Source organism: Physella acuta, unplaced genomic scaffold (assembly GCF_028476545.2).
Source record: "Physella acuta isolate Inbredline_101_S28 unplaced genomic scaffold, ASM2847654v3 ptg001659l, whole genome shotgun sequence".
NCBI lineage: Eukaryota > Metazoa > Mollusca > Gastropoda > Physidae > Physella > Physella acuta.
Genome location: NW_026733172.1, coordinates 80,001 through 103,371, shown reverse-complemented (window position 1 = coordinate 103,371; position 23,371 = coordinate 80,001). Strand labels below are relative to the sequence as shown.

At 35.3% G+C, this 23,371-nt stretch overlaps 3 protein-coding genes across 7 annotated transcripts in view; 2 read left to right on the top strand and 1 right to left on the bottom strand.

Annotated features, from left to right (window-relative positions):
• Window positions 1-1,130: 1,130 nt before the first annotated feature.
• On the top strand, window positions 1,131-5,428 carry LOC131929646 (uncharacterized). The gene is made up of 3 exons (XM_059285948.1): window positions 1,131-1,327; window positions 2,572-2,664; window positions 3,646-5,428. Exons 1-3 carry the CDS (start codon window positions 1,222-1,224, stop codon window positions 4,677-4,679), a joined length of 1,233 nt encoding a protein of 410 aa, XP_059141931.1. The 5' UTR covers window positions 1,131-1,221; the 3' UTR covers window positions 4,680-5,428.
• Window positions 5,429-6,713: 1,285 nt separating this feature from the next.
• On the bottom strand, window positions 6,714-20,178 carry LOC131929641 (vacuole membrane protein 1). Of its 5 annotated transcripts, none has more exons than XM_059285936.1 (13): window positions 20,083-20,174; window positions 17,459-17,576; window positions 14,953-15,233; window positions 14,698-14,788; window positions 14,417-14,527; window positions 14,082-14,161; window positions 13,855-13,939; window positions 13,262-13,402; window positions 11,834-11,914; window positions 11,592-11,708; window positions 11,421-11,482; window positions 10,799-10,904; window positions 6,714-9,827 (listed from the first exon to the last, which is right to left on the bottom strand). In XM_059285936.1, exons 3-13 carry the CDS (start codon window positions 15,183-15,185, stop codon window positions 9,678-9,680), a joined length of 1,257 nt encoding a protein of 418 aa, XP_059141919.1. In that variant the 5' UTR covers window positions 15,186-15,233; window positions 17,459-17,576; window positions 20,083-20,174; the 3' UTR covers window positions 6,714-9,677. The 5 variants fall into 5 exon arrangements, with proteins under 5 accessions (XP_059141919.1, XP_059141920.1, XP_059141918.1 ...); XM_059285937.1 differs by lacking the exon at window positions 20,083-20,174 and adding an exon at window positions 19,932-20,045; XM_059285935.1 differs by lacking the exon at window positions 17,459-17,576 and having other exon boundaries at window positions 19,932-20,178.
• A 2,231-nt stretch (window positions 20,179-22,409) lies between these two features.
• LOC131929647 (uncharacterized) overlaps window positions 22,410-23,371 on the top strand; it is a 5,139-nt gene continuing 4,177 nt past the window's right edge. Inside the window, exons 1-2 of the mRNA XM_059285949.1 lie at window positions 22,410-22,475; window positions 23,348-23,371. The exon at window positions 23,348-23,371 is cut by the window's right edge and continues 125 nt beyond it. Of these exons, the coding sequence (XP_059141932.1) occupies window positions 22,458-22,475; window positions 23,348-23,371 (42 nt within the window). The 5' untranslated portion in view covers window positions 22,410-22,457. The remainder of the gene's footprint in view (window positions 22,476-23,347) is intronic.

Below are 23,371 nucleotides of genomic sequence, written 5' to 3'. Positions count from 1 at the left end.
TAGGATAATTTTTGATAATAGCGATTAAACATTTTGCGCCCCCTAGGGATGGCGCCCTAGGCGACCACCTAGTTCGCCTTATAGGTAGCGCCGGCCCTGCTTGTGACGATGTGGCCGAATGGTAGAGCATTTGAATGGTATCCAGAAGGTCTCGATGTTGACCTAACCCCCCCCCCCCTAAAGTAGTGATTTTGAGGGGGGGGGGGTAGTAGACTGAGGTAGGAAGTCAGTTTGGGGGTAAGGGAGTTTGGCTGTGTGGAAGGTATCATCTTCTTGCCATGACACGTGGGGCAGATAAAGTAGAGTTCAGATGTTTTAATTACCTCGGCATTACGAAGAGATAGTGTGCTCAGCACTATCCCCAGTCGCTTTTACGTAAGTCAGTTACCTATCAGATCTGGGTTAACTCATGGACGCTCTACAAATCCGAACCGAGATCCGAACTCGAGACTTTCGAACTTTAAGTCAAACGCTCTACCATTCGACCATCTACAAGCTGGTGGTCACCTCTCTTGAAAGCACGAGTAGACTCGCCCGCCGGTCTACCGGGAAAAATACAGTTGGACCTCAAGAAAAAAAAAATTATGTCGGACCCCCAAGATAAGTTCTCGTAGGGTCCTCTAGAACGGTGCTGTAAATAATCTAAAATTTTAAAACATAATTTCTTGGTATTTTTCTGTTTTACCATTTCCACTCCTGCATAGCAAATCATAAAATTCAGGCTTTACTTGTTGAAAACCCATCATGATAAAAATGTAAATCTGGGGTTGGGGGCCCCTTTTAAAACTTTCCGGACCTCTTAGACACAACCAGTCAACAAGTAATTGTGGTACGTTGTATTTCTATGTGTGTGAGTGGTACGTTGTATTTCTGTGTGTGTGAGATGTACGTTGTATTTCTATCTGTGTGAGTGGCACATTGTATTTCTATCTGTGTGAGTGGTACGTTGTATTTCTATCTGTGCGTAGTACGTTGTATTTCTATTTGTGTGAGATGTACGTTGTATTTCTCTCTATGTAAGTGGTACGTTGTATTTCTGTGTGAGTGGTACGTTGTATTTCTATCTGTGTGAGATTACGTTGTATTTCTATCTGTGTGAGATGTACGTTGTATTTCTCTCTGTGTGTCATACAAAGTTGACGTCGTGTTTCTGCAGACTTGACCAAACGAGTCAAAAGTCTGGAGCAGCGGGTGGCCGAGCTAGAAGGGAAGCTGACGTCCATGCAACCTCTGTCAGCGGGTCTCACACTGCTCGGGGACGACATCTCGTTTCTGATGAGGAGAATTGGCGAGATGGAGAAGTCTAAACTGGATCCACGGCAACAAGGTAAGGTTGTGTGGTTTAGGTAAGATTGTGTGGTTTAGGTATGATGGTGTGGTTTAGGTAAGATGGTGTGGTTTAGGTAAGATGGTGTGGTTTAGGTATGATGGTGTGGTTTAGGTAAGATGGTGTGGTTTAGGTAAGATGGTGTGGTTTAGGTATGATGGTGTGGTTTAGTAAAGATGGTGTGGTTTAGGTAAGGTGGTGTGGTTTAGGTAAGATGGTGTGGTTTAGGTAAGGTGGTGTGGTTTAGGTAAGATGGTGTGGTTTAGGTAAGGTGGTGTGGTTTAGGTAAGATTGTGTGGTTTAGGTAAGGTGGTGTGGTTTAGGTAAGATGGTGTGGTTTAGGTAAGGTGGTGTGGTTTAGGTAAGATGGTGTGGTTTTGGTAAGGTGGTGTGGTTTAGGTAAGATGGTGTGGTTTAGGTAAGATGGTGTGGTTTAGGTAATATGGTGTGGTTTAGGTAAGATGGTGTGGTTTAGGTAAGATGGTGTGGTTTAGGTAAGATTGTGTGGTGTAGGTAAGATGGTGTGGTTTAGGTAAGATGGTGTGGTTTAGGTAAGATGGTGTGGTTTAGGTAAGATGGTGTGGTTTAGGTGAGATGGTGTGGTTTAGGTAAGATGGTGTGGTTTAGGTAAGATGGTGTGGTTTAGGTAAGATGGTGTGGTTTAGGTATGATGGTGTGGTTTGGGTAAGGTGGTGTGGTTTAAGTAAGATTGTGTGGTTTAGGTAAGGTGGTGTGGTTTAGGTAAGATGGTGTGGTTTAGGTAAGATGGTGTGATTTAGGTAAGATTGTGTGGTTTGGGTAAGGTGGTGTGGTTTAAGTAAGATTGTGTGGTTTAGGTAAGGTGGTGTGGTTTAGGTAAGATGGTGTGGTTTAGGTATGATTCTGTGGTTTAGGTAAGATGGTGTGGTTTAGGTAAGATGGTGTGGTTTAGGTAAGATTCTGTGGTTTAGGTACTGGTCGGTGAACCATAGCTACATACAGTGGCGTTATTAGGTCGGGTGACACCCGGTTGGATTTAAAAAAGAAAAATACGTGAATTAATAGTGTTTATAAGTGTAGAGAGTAAAAAAAAATGAAATACATAATTATTCGTAAAAAAAACACCCTATGAATGAAAAAAAATTTTTTTTAAAGAAAATACAAATCATATGTATATACTGGCCTACAATCTCTATAACAATGTTACATTACAACAATCTGTATAACAACGGTACATTATAACAATCTGTATAACAATGTTACAGAGACAGTTACCAACATACTGGAGTACAACGACACGTACTCGGGAGATCTGATGCTTGACAGAGCACAAGAAGTTCGGCTGTTTGATAGCACAGGTAAGTTCATCGCATTGGTAGTGAAGGTGATTTTATTGCATTGGTAGTGTAGGTAAGTTTATTGCATTGATAGAGGTTATTCTATTGCATTGCTACTGCGGGTAATTTTATTGCATTGGTAGTGAAGGTTATTTTATTGCATTTAGTGAAGTTAATACAATTGCATTGGTAGTGAGGGTAATTTTATTGCATTGGTAGTAAAGGTTATTCTATTGCAATGTTAGCAAAAGCAGTGGCGTTTCAAAGCGGGTGCGGGGGGAGGGGGAGAAGGGGTCGGTCCGCACCGGGTGGCATCATTTTGTGTGTGACACCCCCCAGGAGAAAAATCGTAAAATTTTCTGTAGAAACAATTTTATGTCCAATTAAAATAACAAAACACTAAGGGCAGAGAGGTGACACCAACCCGAAAGCGAAAAATTATTGGAAGAGGGTGGGGTGACACCCACAGTGACACCACGACAAAAATCGTAAAATGTACTTTAAGAATAATGTTTTACACAGTTAAAATAACAAAACAGTGGATGGAGAGGGTGACACCAAACCGAAAATGCTAAATTATAGGAAGAAGTTGGGGTGACACCCTCAGTACCGTACCGTAAGGCACCCGATCCAGTGACGTCACTGAACAAAAGTGATGTTACCGCATTTAGTACTAAACACGCTGAATAAATCCTGTGAAAATTGCTTCCACAACGATGACGGGACTTCTGAAACATAATCTACTCACATTTTGAAAAGGGGAGGGGTGTGACTTCCATCTCACTATTTTGCAATTTACACTTTGTTACGGCAAAACTATTGTCAAGTATGAGTAGTCATATGGACACACAAGCTTCTGAGGTCCAAGCGTTGAAAATGTTTTTACAGAAACTGTTTTTACTTCTGGAATTAATTTTTACATAAGCTAGTAGTACTGTGGTTTTAACGAAATATATTTTGACAATCTGAACTACAATGCAGCCAAACTTGTCTAACTTTCAGAAGAAGAGATTCAGCACGGCGATGAAGAGTACAAAGCAAACGAGCGCACATTTTTAGATACAGCAAATCTCCACCCTCTGAATCAAAGGAAGTTTAAAAATGAAAATGAAAGTGAACCGGAAACGCCAACACCGTCATCATTTTCACTCGGTGAACTGAGTTTGAAAACATCGTCTAAGTTCCAATGGAAATCAGACACAAATTTTTCTGAACCGCCTCAAAATACATTGACGTCATCTAATTCAACGAGGACTATGGAGTTTGATGGCAAACTATTTACAGAGTTAAAACCGATTAATTTAAGGAAGATAACGGTTTACTCTGATGCAACGCCGCTATATTTAGATCCTAGTCAACGCGGGATAGCTCAGTCATCGCTAGAAAACCAACTTAACACGCAAACCAGTGACGTAGATAAAATGACGTCAGAGTTTACAGGGCCGAAACCGGAAGAGCTCAACCAACCAGACACTCGCTACCACCGTAAAAGATGCATCGGGTGTAAGAAGGTTAACAAAGTACCACCACCTCCGCCCCTGCCCCCTGCGGAAGTCATCGACGCCATTCTCTTTAAACACAACAACACGCGAGGTTTAAAAATGGGGCAGAGAGAGTTTTACAAGCTGGTGGTCACCTCTCTAGTTAAAATCCCCGAGTACTCCGCGAAGTATAAAGACAAACTTAATTCCTTCTCTGCAGGTGATGAAGCGAAGGAAAATCTGACCAGTGGCGTAGCAGACGCGAGAACGCCGGACGCAGACTATGAAGTAGACACTGAACTCAAAGGTTTGCTCGAAGAACTCAACACCGATACTTCACAGACCAACACCACAGGTGAACATCAGACGACGGATAATCCGGCGGTCTACCGGGAGGTAGTTCAAGGTCACAGTAACGCTCAGAATTCCAGTAGCTACCTTCAGCCTTTGATGGCCTTTCTCCGGAGTGGGGGTCAGGGGTTGATGCAGGTGGATCTTGTGGTGCTGCTCTGCGCTGTCCTCTTGCCCGTTGTGTTTACTTTGCAAGCTGTGTGAGTGCTTGCACTTCCTGACGACAAACGCGCGTTATGTAAGCTGGGAAGATCTTTCTTACCCAAAGATTGATCTTGTGTGTCAATATTCATTAATACAAAATGGATATTACGCAATCTGTGAAGATCTTGGTTCCCAAAGTCTGACTGGTACACATGTAATTAGTAACGATCTTCATTTTCAAAGATTCACATGCATTTTCTAAAGATTTTTATTACTGAAGACTGTCCAACAGACTTGTCATTTGTTAAAAAGCTTTGCTATCAAAGACTGATACACGTGCACTCTGTGAAGATCTTTGCTATCAAAGACTGATACACGTGTAATTTATGAAGATCTTTTGATCAAAGACTGTCCGATACACGTACGATTTGTATGTTATGAAAGACTTCGAGGCGACTGTATCACTTAAGCTGTCCTAACCACTATCCCCGATGTATTTATAGATTGTTACGTCAGACCACCATTCCAGGGTCCGGGGGCGTGTCTAGAGAGTGGCACCACAATATCCCTTACCTCACCCCACCTGAACATACATGCTTCAAATTTAGAAACAGCGTATTTCAAAATACCGTTATTTCAGCTGTATATGATTAATTAGCTTCACTTATTATGCTGTTATGATTCATTATATCAGATGTATATAATCACGTAATTTCATTTATCATATTGTTATAATTCATTATATCTGTTGTATATAATTACGTAATTTCATTTCTTATTATATTGTTATAGTTAGTGCAAATGTGATGGAAGTTGATAACTGGGTGGAGGGGGGGGGGGAGGGGGGGGGGGTGATGACGACAACTGCCTGGGGGTCTGGGGTCGCTCGTTTTAAGAGACCTCAAAATGTTTCTTTTGTATGTAACACAGAATAAAATATTATAGAAAAATAGTAATAGGGGTCGTGGGTTGGGTCAGCCAGGGGTCTGTCATTGGGGTCGTGGGTTATATCAGCAGGGTTCAGTGGGTTATGTCAGCAGGGGTCGGTCATTGGGGTCGTGGGTTATATCAGCAGGGTTCAGTGGGTTATGTCAGCAGGGGTCGGTCATTGGGGTCGTGGGTTATATCAGCCAGGGTCGGTCATTGGGGTCGTGAGTTATATCAGTGTAAACTGCTGAAGACAAACTGAGATAGACAGGACACAAGTCATCAATGTGATCACGTGACACTTTGAATTGTGTACCTGAAAGTAAGACTGAGACAGGTCTATTTTGTTATCTGTAATGTTAACTACTAATTAGTCAATATATGATCCCGGTGTTAGTGAGATGTTAATTACTAATTAGTCTATAACCCCACTAGACTATTTCACTACACGTTCAATCTTAAATAGTTGAAATGGATGACCATGTTATTGCTAGATTGCTAGTGAAACGTTAATTACAATATTAGTCTACAACACCACTAGATTTTTTATTACATGTTCACACTGTCCTATACTTGAAATGGAAGATTAAGTTCATGTGATTTTAATTACCATTAAATTATCTAAAGCTATAAAGTAGTGTACATCCAACACACTGTTCACCCACAGGAATGTAGCATCATCACCCATGTGATATGCATAACCAATCATTACTTTGTTCACTCTTCTTTGTAATTTTTCCTTTAACAAGGAAATATTGTAAATAATAAACATCTTTGCTATTTGTACTCTGGGTTGTTTTCATAATAATGTAATTAGTCTTTACATTAATTAACACCATCATGTCATCAGAGTTGGAGCGATTAGAATAAAAACGTGAAGCAGTCACATATATTGTAATAGTGCTAATTCACAGGTCCCAAATCTGTCAGTCTGGAAGGGTTTTCTGAGGGGGTGGGTGTACAGCTCTTTTGACTTTTTAAAAAGGGAGCCACCCATAGACTATTTAAGTTCTAAAATCCCCCCCCCCCCAATCTCATTCACATCATTAGAAAAGTACTTATTCTACACAGTTTCACTTGGACATTAAAATAATAAACTGATTCAATGACTTATTGACTAATTTTAAATAGAGAGAAAAAAAAAAGAGTATAAAAAAAAACCAACAATAAAATGAATTTGTTTAATTGTTCTGTTTAGGCCAACACAACTCACCAACAGCTTGATCGCACAAGTAAAAAAAACCATAAATCATCTGACACATTCTCAGCCTAACGTAGAAAATCTGCTAAGCAGAAAACAAAACTCCTTCAAATTACAATTTGTGTTACTAAAAATGTTTAAATACAAGATGTTTTTATAAATCAATAATTCAACAATAAACTAATTAAACATGACATGTTGCAATTTAAGTAAAATTTGAAAAAAAAAAAGATAAATTGATGTCTAATTAAGAAAAAAAAAAATGGCCCACCCTGGTGCTTCCTCTCAACATAAACAAAACAATTACACAAATCAAAAGGTTTGGACTGAAAAAATATAAACAAAACAGGTAAGGAATGGAAAGCTTCACAGGTTTCATGGGGCTGGGAGATAACTCTAGATGGAAATCTCAGATTTGTTCATAAACACACACAGAGAGGCAGTAGCTACATGGTCAGTACATTAGAGATAGCCAAGTCAGTGATGATAGATGTGCATGTAAGAGTTCACCAACACACAGGCAGTATACACAAATAGAACATTAGTCAGTGATGATAGATTGTACAAGTCAGAGTTCATCAGGACAGAAGTACCAACACAAAACATTTCAGTACATTAGTCAGTGATGATAGATTGTACACTTATTCCATCGAAACATCAACACACACTTGTACAGGCAGTAAACACAAATAGTACATTAGTCAGTGATGATAGATTGTACAAGTCAGAGTTCATCAGGACAGAAGTACCAACACAAAACATTTCAGTACATTAGTCAGTGATGATAGATTGTACACTTATTCCATCGAAACATCAACACACACTTGTACAGCCAGGCAGTAAGCATTGAGTGACAGATATCTGCAGTTAACCTAAGAGATCTGATATGAGCAAACATTCTTTGAATTAAACTAACAAGTTTTATAATAAATGACAATATATTTTCCTGTTATAACGGGTTATATTAAATGACATGTATTATACGGGATACTGAGGATTGTCTTGTAGCTAGCAACATGACAAATAATACAACATGATGGAGCATCTGCCTCACTTTTTGAACAGTTTAAGACCAGACACTCAAATAGATGCCCTACACACAAACCACCTAGACTTAGAGCAATACTGTTTTAGACCAGCCACTTAACGAGATGCCCTACACACACACAAACATGTTGACCAGCACTGCTTTAGACCAGCCACACAAACCAACTAGACTAAAGCCGGCAATGTTTAAGACCAGCTAATCAAAGAGATGCCCCAACACACAAAGCACCTAGACTTAAAGCAATACTGTTTTAGACCAGCCACTCAAAGCAACCAACCAATGCCAGGGTTGAGATCATTGAGATTTGTTTGATTCATGCAAGAAAACCACCACACATCTGAAACAACTCAACTGCTACAAATGAAACCAAATACTGTTTGCCTTTATCACAACGCATGCGTGTGTAACACTTTAACATAAGACCAGGCTAACCTTTAACCTAACCCAAAACATTACATCATACACACTAAGATAATATTGCTTCATATGTTAACCAATGATTTTATATAGAAAAGAAATCAAGCACGGCTGTAACACAACATTAAACTCAATCCATATATAAATGCATGATGAAGAATGGTTAACTGAAAAATATACACAACAAAATGGAATTACATGGAATGCAAGTTCTCTTCTCCATCAAAAACAAGCTATTGGTAGAGTGCTATGTACACAAGCTCTATGCTACAGATTCTAGGATACACATACACAACAAGACAGAAACTTCCTGGTTATAAGAATACACTTTATCAACACTAACAATTCCATCAGATTGTTCTAGACCGACGAAATTAATGATAGTAAACAACAATTTTTTTATTGCATTAATGTTAATTTAAAAAAGATGGCTATCATTGCACTACAGTAGCATGTTGTTTTAAAGTTCTATATTTCCATAAAATTACAATCACAAAAAAAGTAATTTTAAAAAAAATGGTGTGATATGTATAATTTTTTGCAAATTGGTGTAAAAAAAATACATTCATTGAACAAAAACTGGCCAATTATAAGTAAACGTAGTTGGTCCAACACTTGTTATTCAATTTATCCTGTAGTTACAAAGTGTTTCAATATGAAAATTACTTTGCTGCCTCGCCATGCTGGGTACATTTCAAAGTTTGATGTCCAAGATTAACTATACAGACTGATGTGACTGACAATACCATTGATACTGAGCAAAATACAATGATACAATCTGATGAAAGACAACTCTAGTTGTGATTCATTGAGAAAAAAATCCACCTTCCATACAATCACTGAACTAGAATGGTCGAAATATCAAGAAAAAATAAACCAGTTTAAATCTCATCTTTAAAATTAAACGCAAAACTCGACTGACAAAAAGTATGAGAACAATAATAAATCTTATAATTTTTAAACCCAGAACAATGAAAGAAAACATGGAAGAAATAACCAAGGCTAAAACAAGACTGAAAATAGAAGGCTAAGGTGAATGCCTCCACTTTTTTCCATGACACACAACACAAGAAGATGATTATCATGATTATCAATACAACCCACGGGACTTGCTTAAAAAAACATGTATTAAGTTACCAATCATAAATTAAAACAAACATTTCCTCCAAACCATCCTTCCAGTATGATAGAGAAAAGTGTATACAAATATACAGGATTGTTCATAGGGAAAGGTTCAGGGACCATATCAATAAGTTAATATTCTACAAAACAACTGGATCAGCTTGTATCAAAACAAACTTTATCCCAGTCTGGATAAGTGAACTCAGTCACCAGTCAATTTTACACCTTGCATCAAAAATATTGAATAATTTTTATGCAGAGAGAAACAAAAAAAAAAAATCTGATGTCTGATTAAAAAAAAAAAAGAAAAACTAATCTCGTTTCAGATCCACAGGGAGAGAGTTCAGTGGATGGCAGTCTTGCTGGAGGCACGTTTGCTCTTGCATAGTCTCTTGTGGTAGCTCTGGGCCATGGAGTTGAATATAGAGAGGACAAAGTACACCACCATCACCATGACAAGCTTCTCAAAACACCAGGACAAAATGTTGCCACCCTGTAACAACAAGATTTGTATTTAAATTACATTTTAGTTAAAAACATCTATAGGCCTACTCATCTACAATACTAACATTCAAATGTCATAAATAATGATTAACATCTTGATATTATTATTATTATTAGCCTAAATATTTAAAAATATGTAATTCAATATAAATGAAGCATCCTAGAAAAGACAGAAGTGATGAGAATTAACAATAACCAGGAGGCCCCAGTGACAATAGATGGAAGACAGGTAAATGATGTGCAAGAGTTTGTCTACCTTGGCAGCAAGATCAGCAAAACGGGAGGCACAGAGGAGGACATACGCGCTAGAGTTAATAGAGCCCGCTGTGCTTTCACAGTCCTGCGACCCATATGGAAAAGTTCGGCCATCTCAATTACCACAAAAATTAGGACATTTAACTCTAATGTCAAGGCAGTTCTGCTGTATGGAGCAGAGACATGGAGAGTCTCCAAAGCAAGCACAGCAAAGATACAGACCTTCATGAATAGATGCCTTAGACAGATATTGAAACTGAGATGGCAGGACAAAGTGCCGAACATAGAACTATGGAGGAAAGCTAGGCAGGAGCCTTTGGGTGTGCAAATCAGGACGAAGTGGCGCTGGGTGGGTCACACACTGCGAAAGGCTCACCCAAATGTTACACGCCAAGTGCTTGAGTGGAACCCCCAGGGAAAGCGGAAGAGAGGGCGCCCAAGACAGACCTGGAGGCGGAGTCTTCTTGAAGAACTGAAGCCAACAGGGATGTCTTGGGAGATGACAAAATTAATAGCAGGGGATAGGAAGAAATGGAAGGAAATGGTGGAGGCCCTATGTTCCATAAGGAGCAAAGAGGACTAAGTCAAGTCAAATGAAGCATCCTAGGATGTTGCCTAATTGATGATCTAATCAAACTTCTTTAAAGAGAGAACTATCAAAGACATGACAGCCTAAAGTATTAAGTAAAAAAACTGTCCACTTACCCCATCATCCTGACCAACACCTGGCTTATGATGGAGTTTCTGTTTTTGTTTTTCCAAGTAGTCGGTAAATGGCTTCTGGGCCAGAGGTCCAAAATGGGGAATATACCTGGGGATCATTGAAATGGTTACTGTTACTTTTTTAACTGTTTTTTTTTTGTTCTAAAAATGAATATATGGGTGGAAGTGGGGAGAAAGATTTGGAGAATTGTTTTATAATGTAGCTAATCTGGCATGCACTAATACATCTTAAAACATGTTAGGATTTTTTAAAACCAACTCTGAAATAATTTACATTCAAGCCAAGCATTTGATACAAAATTTGAATAAGGTGTTTAAAGCCTAAATAATATATCAAAACATAGTTTTAAACCTGACACTTATTTATAACCCTAAGCTGTATATCATAAATCATAAACCATTACTTGATGCACTTAAGTTAAGAAAACAGGCTGGCAGAAACCAGGAGCAAAATGTTTGCACTCAACATTTCTACCTAAGTCAGAAACAGTACCTGGAGCTATATATGAACTAAAGACAACTCTTCTAAAGGAAGAAACAGTACCTGGTGCTATATCTGAACTAAAGACAATTCTACCTAAGGAGGAATCATACATGTACTCACCCAATCAGCCTAACAACCTGCTCCACATGGTGAGCACTGAATATAAATATAACAAACAGTTTCTGCGGAATAAAAGGTTTCATACAAATAAGAAGAATAAATACTGAAAAAAATGTGATAAAAAATTCTATTCTACTGACAAAAAAAATATTTTTTTAAAAGCATTAATACCTGAATATGCATTTTGACAATAGCTTTGCCAATGAGGGTAGCCCCAAAGAATGTCCAGAATGGGATGAGGAAATGACCACAAGTGATTCCAGCAAGATCAAACAATGGGTTTGGAATCTAAAGGGAAAAAAAAGTTTAGATGATCATTTAAAACAAAACGCCTGGCCAGATGGTTCACTTAAACTTGTGTACTAATGCACTCAACCAAATTCAATGGGTATAATGACATAAAAGGGACTCACTGAAGCACAGGCCAAAATGCCAAAGAATCCAACTCGCTGTACTAAATTATGTATAGACAGCTTGGCCTTTTCCAAAAATCCCTGTGAATAGATTTTTAAAAACTGTAATATTGTGTATGTCATCAAAGTTTTGTGATAGTATGTAAAAAAATATCTGATTTTATCATGCATGTCACAAAATGCATTAATAAATTACCTAATGGGACAAGCACAATATCTAAGAAACATTTGCTTTGCTCATTTATCTTAATAAGATCTAACATTGAAAGACAAAAAGAAATGGACAAGTTGATTGAAGCTTGATTCCAATTTTTATGTAGTGTACTTTAAAATAAAACTGTGCAGTTGAGAAGGAGAGAGTGGGTAAAACATTTCAAGTTTCTTTTTCTAGCAAGACCTTAATTTAAATTTGTTTTCCAGCAAGACCTTTATAAATAAACCTTGTCTGGATGCATTCAATGAGGGCAAAGAGGGGAGATAAGCATACTTTGGCAGCAAAACATAAGTTATTCCAAACCATATTGTTTTTAAACATAAGGGTTATCACTACAACGTAAGCATGCATAGAGATATCAAGTAGGCATTCAGTCATGAAATGAGTATAAACATGATTTAACTGTATATAAAAAAAAATTATTATTTTGATACGAAGAACGAATTTCATGTTATTTTAAACAACTGCTTTTAGTTACCAATACTGTATTTATTTCTTGAACCGAATTATTAACCCACAAACAGTTATAAAAATTAAATTTATGAGCTTCCTTAAAAATTGCTTTCATTTCAATCCATTATAGGACTTAGGACATTAGAAACAACAGATTAATCAAACAAGGAATGTAGTTTGTTCTGTTAATAGAAAAATATGACAAGTAAATAACTAAAATTTAATTTAAAAAAAATTAAATAGAAATCATAAACTAGGTTTTCAATCTAAAAAAAAAAAAAAATTGCTATTTAAAAGTATAAAAAAGAAACTGCTATTCATAGGTTTTAAAAAAACCTGTAAAACTGTGTTCTTAGTTCTTTATAAGAGGTAACTACCGCCAAAGAATGGATTGAAATAACCAATAAGACTACGTAATTGTGAAATGCATTTATAGTATGCTTTTGTTTCATGATTTTAAACAATTAAAAACATTCCCACAATCACAGCAAACACTTATAGTGTTCATTTTCAAGACCCACATCCTAAAGATTATGAAATGGAAAAAATAAACAACCCATATAAAAAACTATTCACATTACTTTCCCTGCAATCTGTAAAGAAAAAAGTTGAAAAGAAAAGCATCATGCATAGGAAATTATACATTTAACACAAAAAACCAGTAACATGTAAATAAAAAAAAACTGTAATAAAAAATATAGCAAGCCTCTTAAGTAATGCATCAGAGAAATGAAATCAAGTTAATTATCGGTGTGCCTTACCATTTCTTCAGGATGTCTTTTCTTCTCATGCAGCAGCTCCTCAATCTCCTCAAAGTCATCATCTTCTAGGTCTACACCAGACAAGCGAGCTGCCCTGGCCATGAAATATGGTGGCAGCTCACCAATGGCTGTCCCTGCTCCCTGATGACAAATCATACATTTAAATTCATAAATCTTCACATGATAATTTGAAATTTAAAAAAAAAAAATTGAAGTCTAAATTTTAAGCACAAAATAACAGGACTTCAAGCATTACATAATTTACAATTAAAAATGGCTTAATTCCATTGAAAGATAAAATTTCAATAGAACTTTAAGAAAATTCAATTTCACACAATCCACCAGTAGTTCTACAACACAATTAACATAAAGCTTTTTTTTTTCATAGTGCAAGCATGTCAAGGCTCAAGTGTAAAAATAAGTTTGTAAGTAACCAATACCTATTCACATTATAGGCTACTAAATAAATTTATGTTGCTCATACAAATACAAGTAAATTAGTAGACCGATACCTATGTATATAAAAGCTTCTTAACATACTTTACCCATTATTGCCCATATAAATACAGGTAAATAAGTCATCTAATACGTACCCACATAATAGCTTCTAAACGAACTTTACTCATGATTGCCCATATTGACATATTTTGATTGTCTTGTTTCTCAGGGCAGATAATCCTGTTGGTAAAAACAATGTTATTTTTACATATTTCAAATAAATCAATCTCATAAATCTAACAGATGTTATGACACATGGGCTAAGAGAAAAAGAGCATTGGTTTAATATATTGGACACTTTAAAAAAAAAAGATAAACTTACTCAGATGGGTACGGTGGTTCTGGAAACTTTGTAGATTTACACTCAAAAGCTGCCAATGTTACGGCTGCTATGTGTGGACCCTTTCAAAATAAAGCAGCAAAAATTTATGTTACCACAAACTTAGGGTATTTAGAATTCACACATTTTAAAACTTTTCAGACATATATTCTACAGATGGTTATGTTATAAATTACAGGGTCATAATTCTTAAAGAATTTTTAAAAATTCAAAACCTAAACTATTTTTTATAAGAATTAAGAATTTCTTAATGGGAATGTAAAAAATATATTAAAAGATTGAAACGAGAAGTAAATGAAACAATACACTAGGCTTACCAAGTAGAGTAAAAATGTGTGTAAACCAGTGCCCAGACCCACAGATGAAAGAATGCCGAGACCGACCCAGTAGGCGCACCACAAGAACTTTTTCTCTACAGACTGTACAAACTATAAACAACAAATGTTCAAATTAACATATATAAATACACAATTTAACATTATTTATGGATAGTAAATATTTCCACAGTGCTGCATGTATTACAATGTTAGATTTTAAATAAAATTATCCATGTTTTGACTCAAAGCCTTTTGGTGTTTTATTTGTAGTAGATATGTACCTTTTGATGAGGACCATCCATTTGATAAATCACATATGCTATGCTGATTAACACTAAGGTCAAGGCAACTGATTTTTTCCTTTTGTATAACCTATTGAAAAAATATCACAAGTTTTAATTCTATGTTTGACAATTTAAAACGCAATTAGAAAAATGTGCATCAGCAGAAATGTATATAATGAAAGTGTAATAGTAACTGGTTTTTAATTGCCTTAAAAAAAGAAAATATTTTGACTTGTGCCATCACTGCATTACCTGTTTCCCAAAAGGGAGGCGAGCACAAAAACTTCTAGAACAAAGTACTGCAAGGTGGTCAGTGGATGGCGCCAGAGAACCAGTTTCTCCCTTTCCTTCCTCTCCGTTTCTAAAGTGTCAGTCATGGTATGGAACTTAACTTCTGAGGGCGATGTGTGAAGACCATTGGTAGATTTACGCTGACGTGGAGAAGTAGAGGACTCCGAGACTTTGGCATTATTGCTTTTGGCCATAGTCACTACACTGTTGATTTGGTTCTGGTGATCCTGGATACGATGGATCTGATAAGAAAACAATGAGTTCATATTTACAGCATAAAAAACTTAGTAAATAAGACAACATTAACTGTTGGATAATATATTTTATTCATTTCCTTTAAATATAGTTTTACAAAATTGAATGCTTTTTTTACACATAAATAGGCTGGTAATGTGTAAACAAAGGTAATACCATCAAACAAAAAGATAATGAGACACAGCATCATAATCTATATGACAAGTAAACTATAGGGGAGTATTGATCTGTTTAACACCTACAGTCCCAGCTAGTTATATGACCATATGTTGCTAGTGAACATAGTTTTAGTCTCTCTCTATCTCTCTTTATATACATACATATACTTACAAATGCATGTACACAGAGAGAAAGATAGACATGATAATACACTAAATATATTAAAAGCCATGTAAAATACTTATCTATCTATCCAAAAAATGATTTTGTTTAATTTTGAATTTTATTTAAAATAAGAATGACCTATCAAAATTATAATGGCTCTTGCCCTATAGCTTCTTGGTGATGATCCAGCCCTTTCTGAGTATTGCAATATATTAGAAATAAAATTATAATATCACCTAAATATTTTCATCCTAAAATTAAATTAAAAACTACAAATCAAGCTACTAAGATATTCCTCATTTTTATGACAACATGATAAATCTAACAGGTATTAAAAAAATCCTTGAATTAAAAAAAAATCACCCCATGATGAAGTTTGTCCTTTCACTGATACTACCACAAAGATATGATGTAAACAAGCAGGTACACACACCACTAGTTAATGTAGACCTGCTATCTAACCCTATCAGTAGCCAATAAGGTATCACTAAGCTCAGCCCTGTGGCTTCTTATCAACACCCTTTTAAAGGGAAGTGAGCAGGATTTATTAAAATTTTGGAGGGGAAAACATTAGATACACCATACTTTAAAAGTTAAAGGATTAGATAATTTAACTTCACAAGCAAATGGACTTGGTATTAAAAGAAAAAAAAAAGATGCTACAGTTAATCCAAACCAAAAGTTAATATAGAATAGTTAAAAAATTATTGTGTGAATGTTGTAAGTAAAATGATTTTTTAAAAATAGGCCTTACAGCATGAATAAAGTTGCTACTAGCTGTAATAAAATAACTTTTGATCTTAACAATAGTCATCAATTGTAGGGTAGAAAATATAATTTGTAAACCATTTTATTTCATACTAAGTTGAGATAAATAGCAAAACTGGCCTTTGCCTAAAACTGGAAACATTTTTGATGGCCCGTAAAATATATCCTATTGTTACAAACTAGACAACAGAAGTTTCAGCATAACAGCTGGTACCCACTGTTGCACTCACTAATTAATACCACGATTACTTCATACACAAGTGTGAACAAGATTGTTGCCTTTGTGTAAAGGTTTGAGAGCTTGTTGAAAACCAACAGCTGTAGGGGAGTTAGATGATGTATAGTAATTACACACCTCAAGATAATGCCATGGAGCTGCTCTAGTGATTAATGTTACAGCTAAACATTACAAGTAGAACAGCTAACATCAATGCTTTTAGTTGAAATTTTTTTTTTTTTTTAAATATACTAAATTCAGATTCCTCTTGACACTTAAAACATTTTAGTTTAACAAACCAATAAAACAATACTGCAAAGATGTAGGGAGGTGCCATTATTTTATATGAGTAATGTCAAAAATTAAAACTATAACTTTGTCAATTCAATAATAATCAGTAATTAAATAAGTATAACAACTACATAATTAAAAGGACACCCTACTGCTTAACAATAATGTTAAATACTATAAGTAACACTATATTAAGAGAGGACATTACCCCCTGTCAATTACCCCTGCACATTTAGGGATGAAGGTTTAGAGTTGGTGTTAGGATTGATGTTGGGGTTACAGATTCTGGCTCTTCGGGAGGGGGGGGGGGAATCCAAGGATAATGATTAAGGGGTAATGTCCTTGACCTAAATATTAGTATTATTACAAATGAGGAAATTGTTAAACAGAGTGCAATTATCTTTATAAATTTGATCTACTTGTAAGTTTTAAAAAAAATTTGGTATTCCTAAGTAAAAAAAATTAAATTAAAAGGATGCAACTTTCTGATTTCATGAAATTTATTGACCATGCATACATAAAATATTATTAATTTGCCATCCATATTTTATTATAAATGCACCAGTAATGATGAGTTGCTTTAAAATTAGTATTAAAAAATTCATATCAAACCTCGTGGAAGATAAAAACAATCTAAAAGTGAATGCAGAAGGTAAGCAAACAGCAAAAACAGAAGTGCTGTGGCTGTCACAAAATTAGGGTGGCAGAAACAGCAAGTCTAATCAAACAGCTGTAAAAAACAACAAAGTTTACAACAAATGAATTCAAATAATCACTAGAGTCAAATTCAAAATAAAAAAGTGAAAAATGAAAATTTAACAACAAAAAAATACTGCTAGTTGATAAATTATTTAGCAACACAGCAGTGCACTAAGGTGTCATCCATAAATTATTTAATGCAATTTTAGCAGGCATTTAACTTGACAATTACCAGTATTCCCTAATTTTAATGAATTTAAAAATGTGTACGTTGTCAGCCTATCACACATATAAATTTCTCCTACTTATATTTTTCTTCAGCAAATTTATCATTTTGTTAGATGTTTAAACATATAAGCTATCATTACAATCAATACTACACAAAAATAACTATTATAAAAGGTCTAAACTGTTTAATCATAGTGTTTAACATAAAATGTATTGAACATTAGGTACTGTTCCTTGTTAAGCCAAAGAAAGAATGTTTTTTTTGTCTTAGGTTAAAATTGAGGTATGATTAGGTATAATTTTTTATGATACTGACTATTTATGTCAGTCATTCCTCTTCTGCCTCTGACTTAACTGGAAAGTAACTTAACGTGTAAACTAGAGAAACAACATTAAAACAATTTTTATGAAATAAAGTGACAACAAAGAATGAGTAGATATAATAAGATGAAACAAAGAATATGCTTAATCAGTGCTAATAGTTAGGATAAAATAAAAATGATTTAATATGCATTGTATTGATAAATAAAAGCGATAGGTGACCAAGCTGTATCTGCTATTAAGTAAGTGTATCTTATACCTAAATATCTAACTTAACATAGAAGTGTCACTGGACAGGTTAAATTGATTCTAGGAGATGAATTCAGTGTTAAGATGTGCCAGTTATTTTAATAAAAGGGGATTTCAACAGTCCCAGTTGAAAATCTGATTCGCATTTTAGTCATGAGGAACTAAAGGGAATCAGAGCAAAACCCGCACTGTTTCAACATGGTTATAAATTTTTTTACCATACTGTAACTACCAATTTTACTACCGTCCTTCACATTTCAGACTACTTTGTTTTTTTTTTAATGCTTGCACTCTAATTTTTTTAAAATAATTTGTTCATGTGGTGTTGATGTAGCAATCTTGGTTACAACAAAGATTTGATTTAATTTTCAGAAACTATTTTGATATAAATCCATAAATTTTAGAGTGTGCATCAGTAGTTTTTTTTTTTAATTATCAGTTTACACTATAAGAAAAAAACAGTTGTATTAAAAAGTTTTATTTTTAACTCTTCATTATCCAGGTAAATTAAAAATGAACTCAATACAATCATTGCTGTTAATAGGTATTGTGATACAATTACTATATGTTTAGGACCCTGTCTAAGCTGCTCACTACACATATCCCTGTTTCTTTATCCATTTCACATCATAAAATGTAGGTAACATCTTGTGTTTTATGGGGTAGAGTAGAGTAGGTTTACTATACACACATTAAATCAATACAATTTTGTCATTTTTAATGTTTTAAGTTTCAATCAATCAGTCAATTGTGCCTTAGCCCCTGTGATCGTTAGGGCACCAGGTTGATTTTCTAATAATTTAATATTTATATGAATGAATAAAAAAGAACTAGGGAGATAACTCTCCAGAAAAATACTAAAATAATTACTGTATTACGGTTTACTATTGGGGCAAAACACAAAAATTTTCAGCCTACTCACGCTGGTCCCCAAAAAATGTATTTAGAAAAGGAAACAGCATATTATATAAAAAAATAAACATACAGGCATATACTATACTATTCAATTTCAGTTCATCTATTCTATTTTGAAAAAAAAAACGACTAAACATTGTTTTAAAAAGGCGCTACATTGGGATAAGGCTTGTTTTGCTCGCCCCTGTTGTGATGCCAGTTTGGGACGGGGCGGACCTTCTATAACGTGAATTTATTGAGGCCACGCCGGGGGGACGATCTGACCGGGATTCAAAGGGTCGATTCTAAATATCATCCGAATGGGCTAATGTCACTAATGGATAGACATATATTTACTACCAATATTATGTTTCTGTATAAAACATTGAAATAACAGAGCAATTAGGTCTACGATTCAAAGTGAGAGTTATGAATTAGATCTAGAATCTAGAATTTATAGGAATTTTATAGGCCCTGCGGTTAGGCGACTTGGGCCTTTAGAAAATATTTATCAGTCTGCACAAAACAGACAAAAAAAGACAAAAGTCAGGTAAATAGGAAATAGCAAATAGATCTAGATCTAATACCACACAGAGAAGTCTTATAACACTACTCGGTTTGGGCTCAGTAACAGTTGGCCCTTTTTTAAAAATAAAGCAAAAAGCTTAAATTTTGTTTGTGTGTGTCCGCTTACCAAAGCTGATTTTCTGCCTTTGGTGTTTCTTCCGAGCGATCTCAAAATGTGTTTCAATTCGGAAACAGAAAGAAGATGGAGATTTTGACACTGTATTTTATCGTGTTTATCGACAGGCATTGTTTTAAATATTCATAAGGAGAATACTAACTTCAGATAACAAAATCTAGGTCAGACAAGAACATCCTCATAGGGAAATGTGACACGACGCTGTTGGTTGCTAAACTGTATAAAATACTTCCATTAAAGTGAGACGATCAGAGCTACATGTAGTTGTTTTCGTAAAGACACGTCGTCGTAAACATACATTTATATTTAAAATATATTTAATAATATTGTATTTCTAATACTTTTTAAGATAAATATTAATAATATTAATATGTTTATGACGAAGATAATTATATTTTAAAAAATGCCGTTTAAGTTCGAAATCAAATCGGGATGTTCATGACCTACGATTCTCAAAACTTACAATGGGTTGTTGTCCATTCCTTGATGACTTGTATTACAAGTTGTTAAGTTGATCTCAATATAATCTAGATCTTGTAAAAAAAAATACATCAGTATCGATCTACCTGTCTATTATCTATTCACCCCGCCCACATAAACAGGACATCATGCCTGCTGTCACTTTACTCAGCCCTCATCATCAGTTTCTTTCAGGAATCTCTTCGGGGGGGGGGGGGGGGAGATTTATATATATCATAAATGTATATTTATAAATATATATTTTAGTACAGCCACGGTAATTTTAGTCTGCCCCCCCCCCCCCGAAAATCTCAAGTGCCCTCCCCCCCCCCCCCCCCGGAGAAAAAAGTCTGGAAGAAACATTGCTCGTCAGTCTCATACATTGGGCGTGAAGCCCTAAAGTCTTAACGGTGTGACGTTGTGTATACCTTTCTTGTCTAGAAAAAAAACACATCAGAAGTAAGTAAACATGTTCAGTGACAAAATATTTTAAAATGTTTTTATGTAACATTAACTTGTTGCGAATTGTCCCCCCCCCCCCCCCTGATATGTATAGTATTCATGTCGCAATTGTAAACGCAGTTCAACTCGCCTATATTATTTTTCAAATCATAAAGCAAACACACACATTTCCAGCACTTATTTCTCTCAAAGAACCACGAAATGTAGCACCGATAGTTGCCGATGTTGCAATGACTACGGCACCTGGGACTCAGCCCCCCACCCCCCCCCCCCTTGTCCTCAGGAGGTGTCTCTGTCAGTCATCTCTCCTGACTCCACCCCTACACGTTTTACTTAAATGCGTCTCGGAAATTAACTATTTTCAACCCAACTCGTCAACGGCATAAACCTTTATGGGCTAGACCTAACTTTGTTGTCATTGTATTTTAATTTACAGACCCCCCAAGTAACACAACAATGCGAATTTTCTATCGGCCGTCGTACTCATTTTGCACATTTACTCTATTCTTTTTATCTTAATGGTGTTTCTGTGAGTGTTAAAAAAAATAAGCCCCGCGACTTTTTGCCAACTGCTTGATTATGGTTCGTTATCCGTTATGGTTATTGTTATGTTAGGGCTAGAGTTAAAGGTACAAAATACAGACATTTTCATGCAAATTATTAATGGCATGTTCCAATTTCACCCTCTTCAATAAAATTTTAAAAGTACACGTTTCATATTCTCTTATTTATAATATTTTTTGTGTGTCGGGGGGTTAACTTTTTTGGTGGGGCTTAACTGGACAAGATCCTTACCACTGGCGAACTCGTTCCTTAGGTATCTGGCGAGCTAGCAGCAGGATCGGAGTTGGAGGAAATCACGCCAAACATTAAGAACACAGGATAATCTGGTTTTTGTAGTGGGTTAAAACTGGTCATTTAGGTTAGTTAATGTGCGATTTTTGTTTACTTTTGTCTACGACGTATTTACAGGATAAGTCGAGTTATTTTGAAAAGCCTATAAGTAATAAAATGTATACCTTTTCAATATTTCATATGTTTGGAAGCTATAAAGACTTTTGTTATAAAAATATAATTCTTAAGGTGCCCAGTTTTGTTCTTGTTAATTTACAAATATTTTGCGCCTTTTAAAACTGGCCAACGACAAAAAGACAAAATCCCAGAAACAAAAGACTCAACACAAGCACCTTGTCTAGCCCTACCCCCCCCCACCCCCACCCTCCATAAAGATGGCTTTCACAAGCCATAAATAGGGGTACTAGTCATTAAAGGGAGAGCACACCCCTTCATGTTACGTTTTATTATTTTCTTATGTTATTAAGTTATTATTATTCTTATGTTATAGAAACTACACAATTGCAATAAAGTTGCCCATATAAAATGTTAGTATAAAATCTATAAATTAAAAAATTAATGACAATAATTAGTGTTTTTATCATATTAGTAATAATGTATTTTCATAAAGTCATAAATACAAATATTCCTTTGATATTTACGTATATAAATAATAATAAAATGACGTGATATACCTGGTATAAAGGTATAAAATTAAGTTACAGACTGGCTACTCTATTAGTCTCTTACACAAAACAAACCATGGTTGTTACACTGGTTGTAAGTATCAAGATATTTTCAACATCGATGTCGTTTTTAAATTTATTGTATTAAGTCTTAAGTTGAAATAATGTACCAATAAGTACTGTATTTTTTAACTTTTGGACAAATTCACAATATTCTGGCTATAACTTTCGTGACCAAGTACGAAAAATATTTTTATTCTTTTCTTTCTTATCCTTCGTTCTTAATTTTTAATGTTAGAAGGATTTTCTTCCAACAGAATTAAGTATTACGTGTCAACTTGTTATGCGCTAAATTAGATAGGCCGTTGACAGATTTCAGCCTGCTTTTCTTTTAGGATTTGCTTGCATAGCCTTTGTCCAAACAAGAACAACATACAAGGCAACAGTTGTTTGAATTTAGAGTTGTCTCTCCTAGACGAGTTACTGTCCCCAACTAACTAGCCTCAACTAACCGGGTTTAAACCTATTGACTTCAGTCAAAGACGCGAGACTTTACTACTTTTACTAAAAACTAAAATCAACATTTAAAATCACAAAGCAATGCGCGTGCTATCTATTTCACTCTCAAGGGATTATTACTGTCTCATTGTTCATTATCCAGGTAGATTAAAGCAAGATGAAGAGATAGAATATTTCTTATAATCACTTTGGGTTTCCGCTCGGCTTTTGCACCCCCCCCCCCACACCTGCATTTACTTTCCTTAACATGAGTTAGGTATGTTTAAGTCTTGCATCCTTGGCCGGAAAAAAAACAACCAACATCAGCAACTAGCTGGACATTAAGATTCAAGCATGAACATTTCTTTTTGTTAATATTCTTAATAATAAATTAATAACTAATATTTCCTTAATGAGTTTTAGTTTCTAGGTGCTTGTAATCAAGACTTTGCGTGTTCGATTATTTAGGTACTGGTCATCTATGTGACGTCA

What these genes read in the sequence shown, in the direction of transcription:
- LOC131929646 (XM_059285948.1), top strand. Translation starts at nt 1,222, where the DNA reads ATGCAACCTCTGTCAGCGGGTCTCACACTGCTCGGGGACGACATCTCG. An exon ending in ACTGGATCCACGGCAACAAG is followed by an intron (nt 1,328 to 2,571) that starts GTAAGGTTGTGT and finishes ACAATGTTACAG; the next exon opens with AGACAGTTACCAACATACTG. An exon ending in TCGGCTGTTTGATAGCACAG is followed by an intron (nt 2,665 to 3,645) that starts GTAAGTTCATCG and finishes TCTAACTTTCAG; the next exon opens with AAGAAGAGATTCAGCACGGC.
- LOC131929641 (XM_059285935.1), bottom strand. Translation starts at nt 20,051, where the DNA reads ATGCCTGTCGATAAACACGATAAAATACAGTGTCAAAATCTCCATCTT. An exon ending in ACACATTTTTACTCTACTTG is followed by an intron (nt 14,162 to 14,416) that starts GTAAGCCTAGTG and finishes TTATTTTGAAAG; the next exon opens with GGTCCACACATAGCAGCCGT. An exon ending in CAGGTTGTTAGGCTGATTGG is followed by an intron (nt 10,905 to 11,420) that starts GTGAGTACATGT and finishes AATGATCCCCAG; the next exon opens with GTATATTCCCCATTTTGGAC.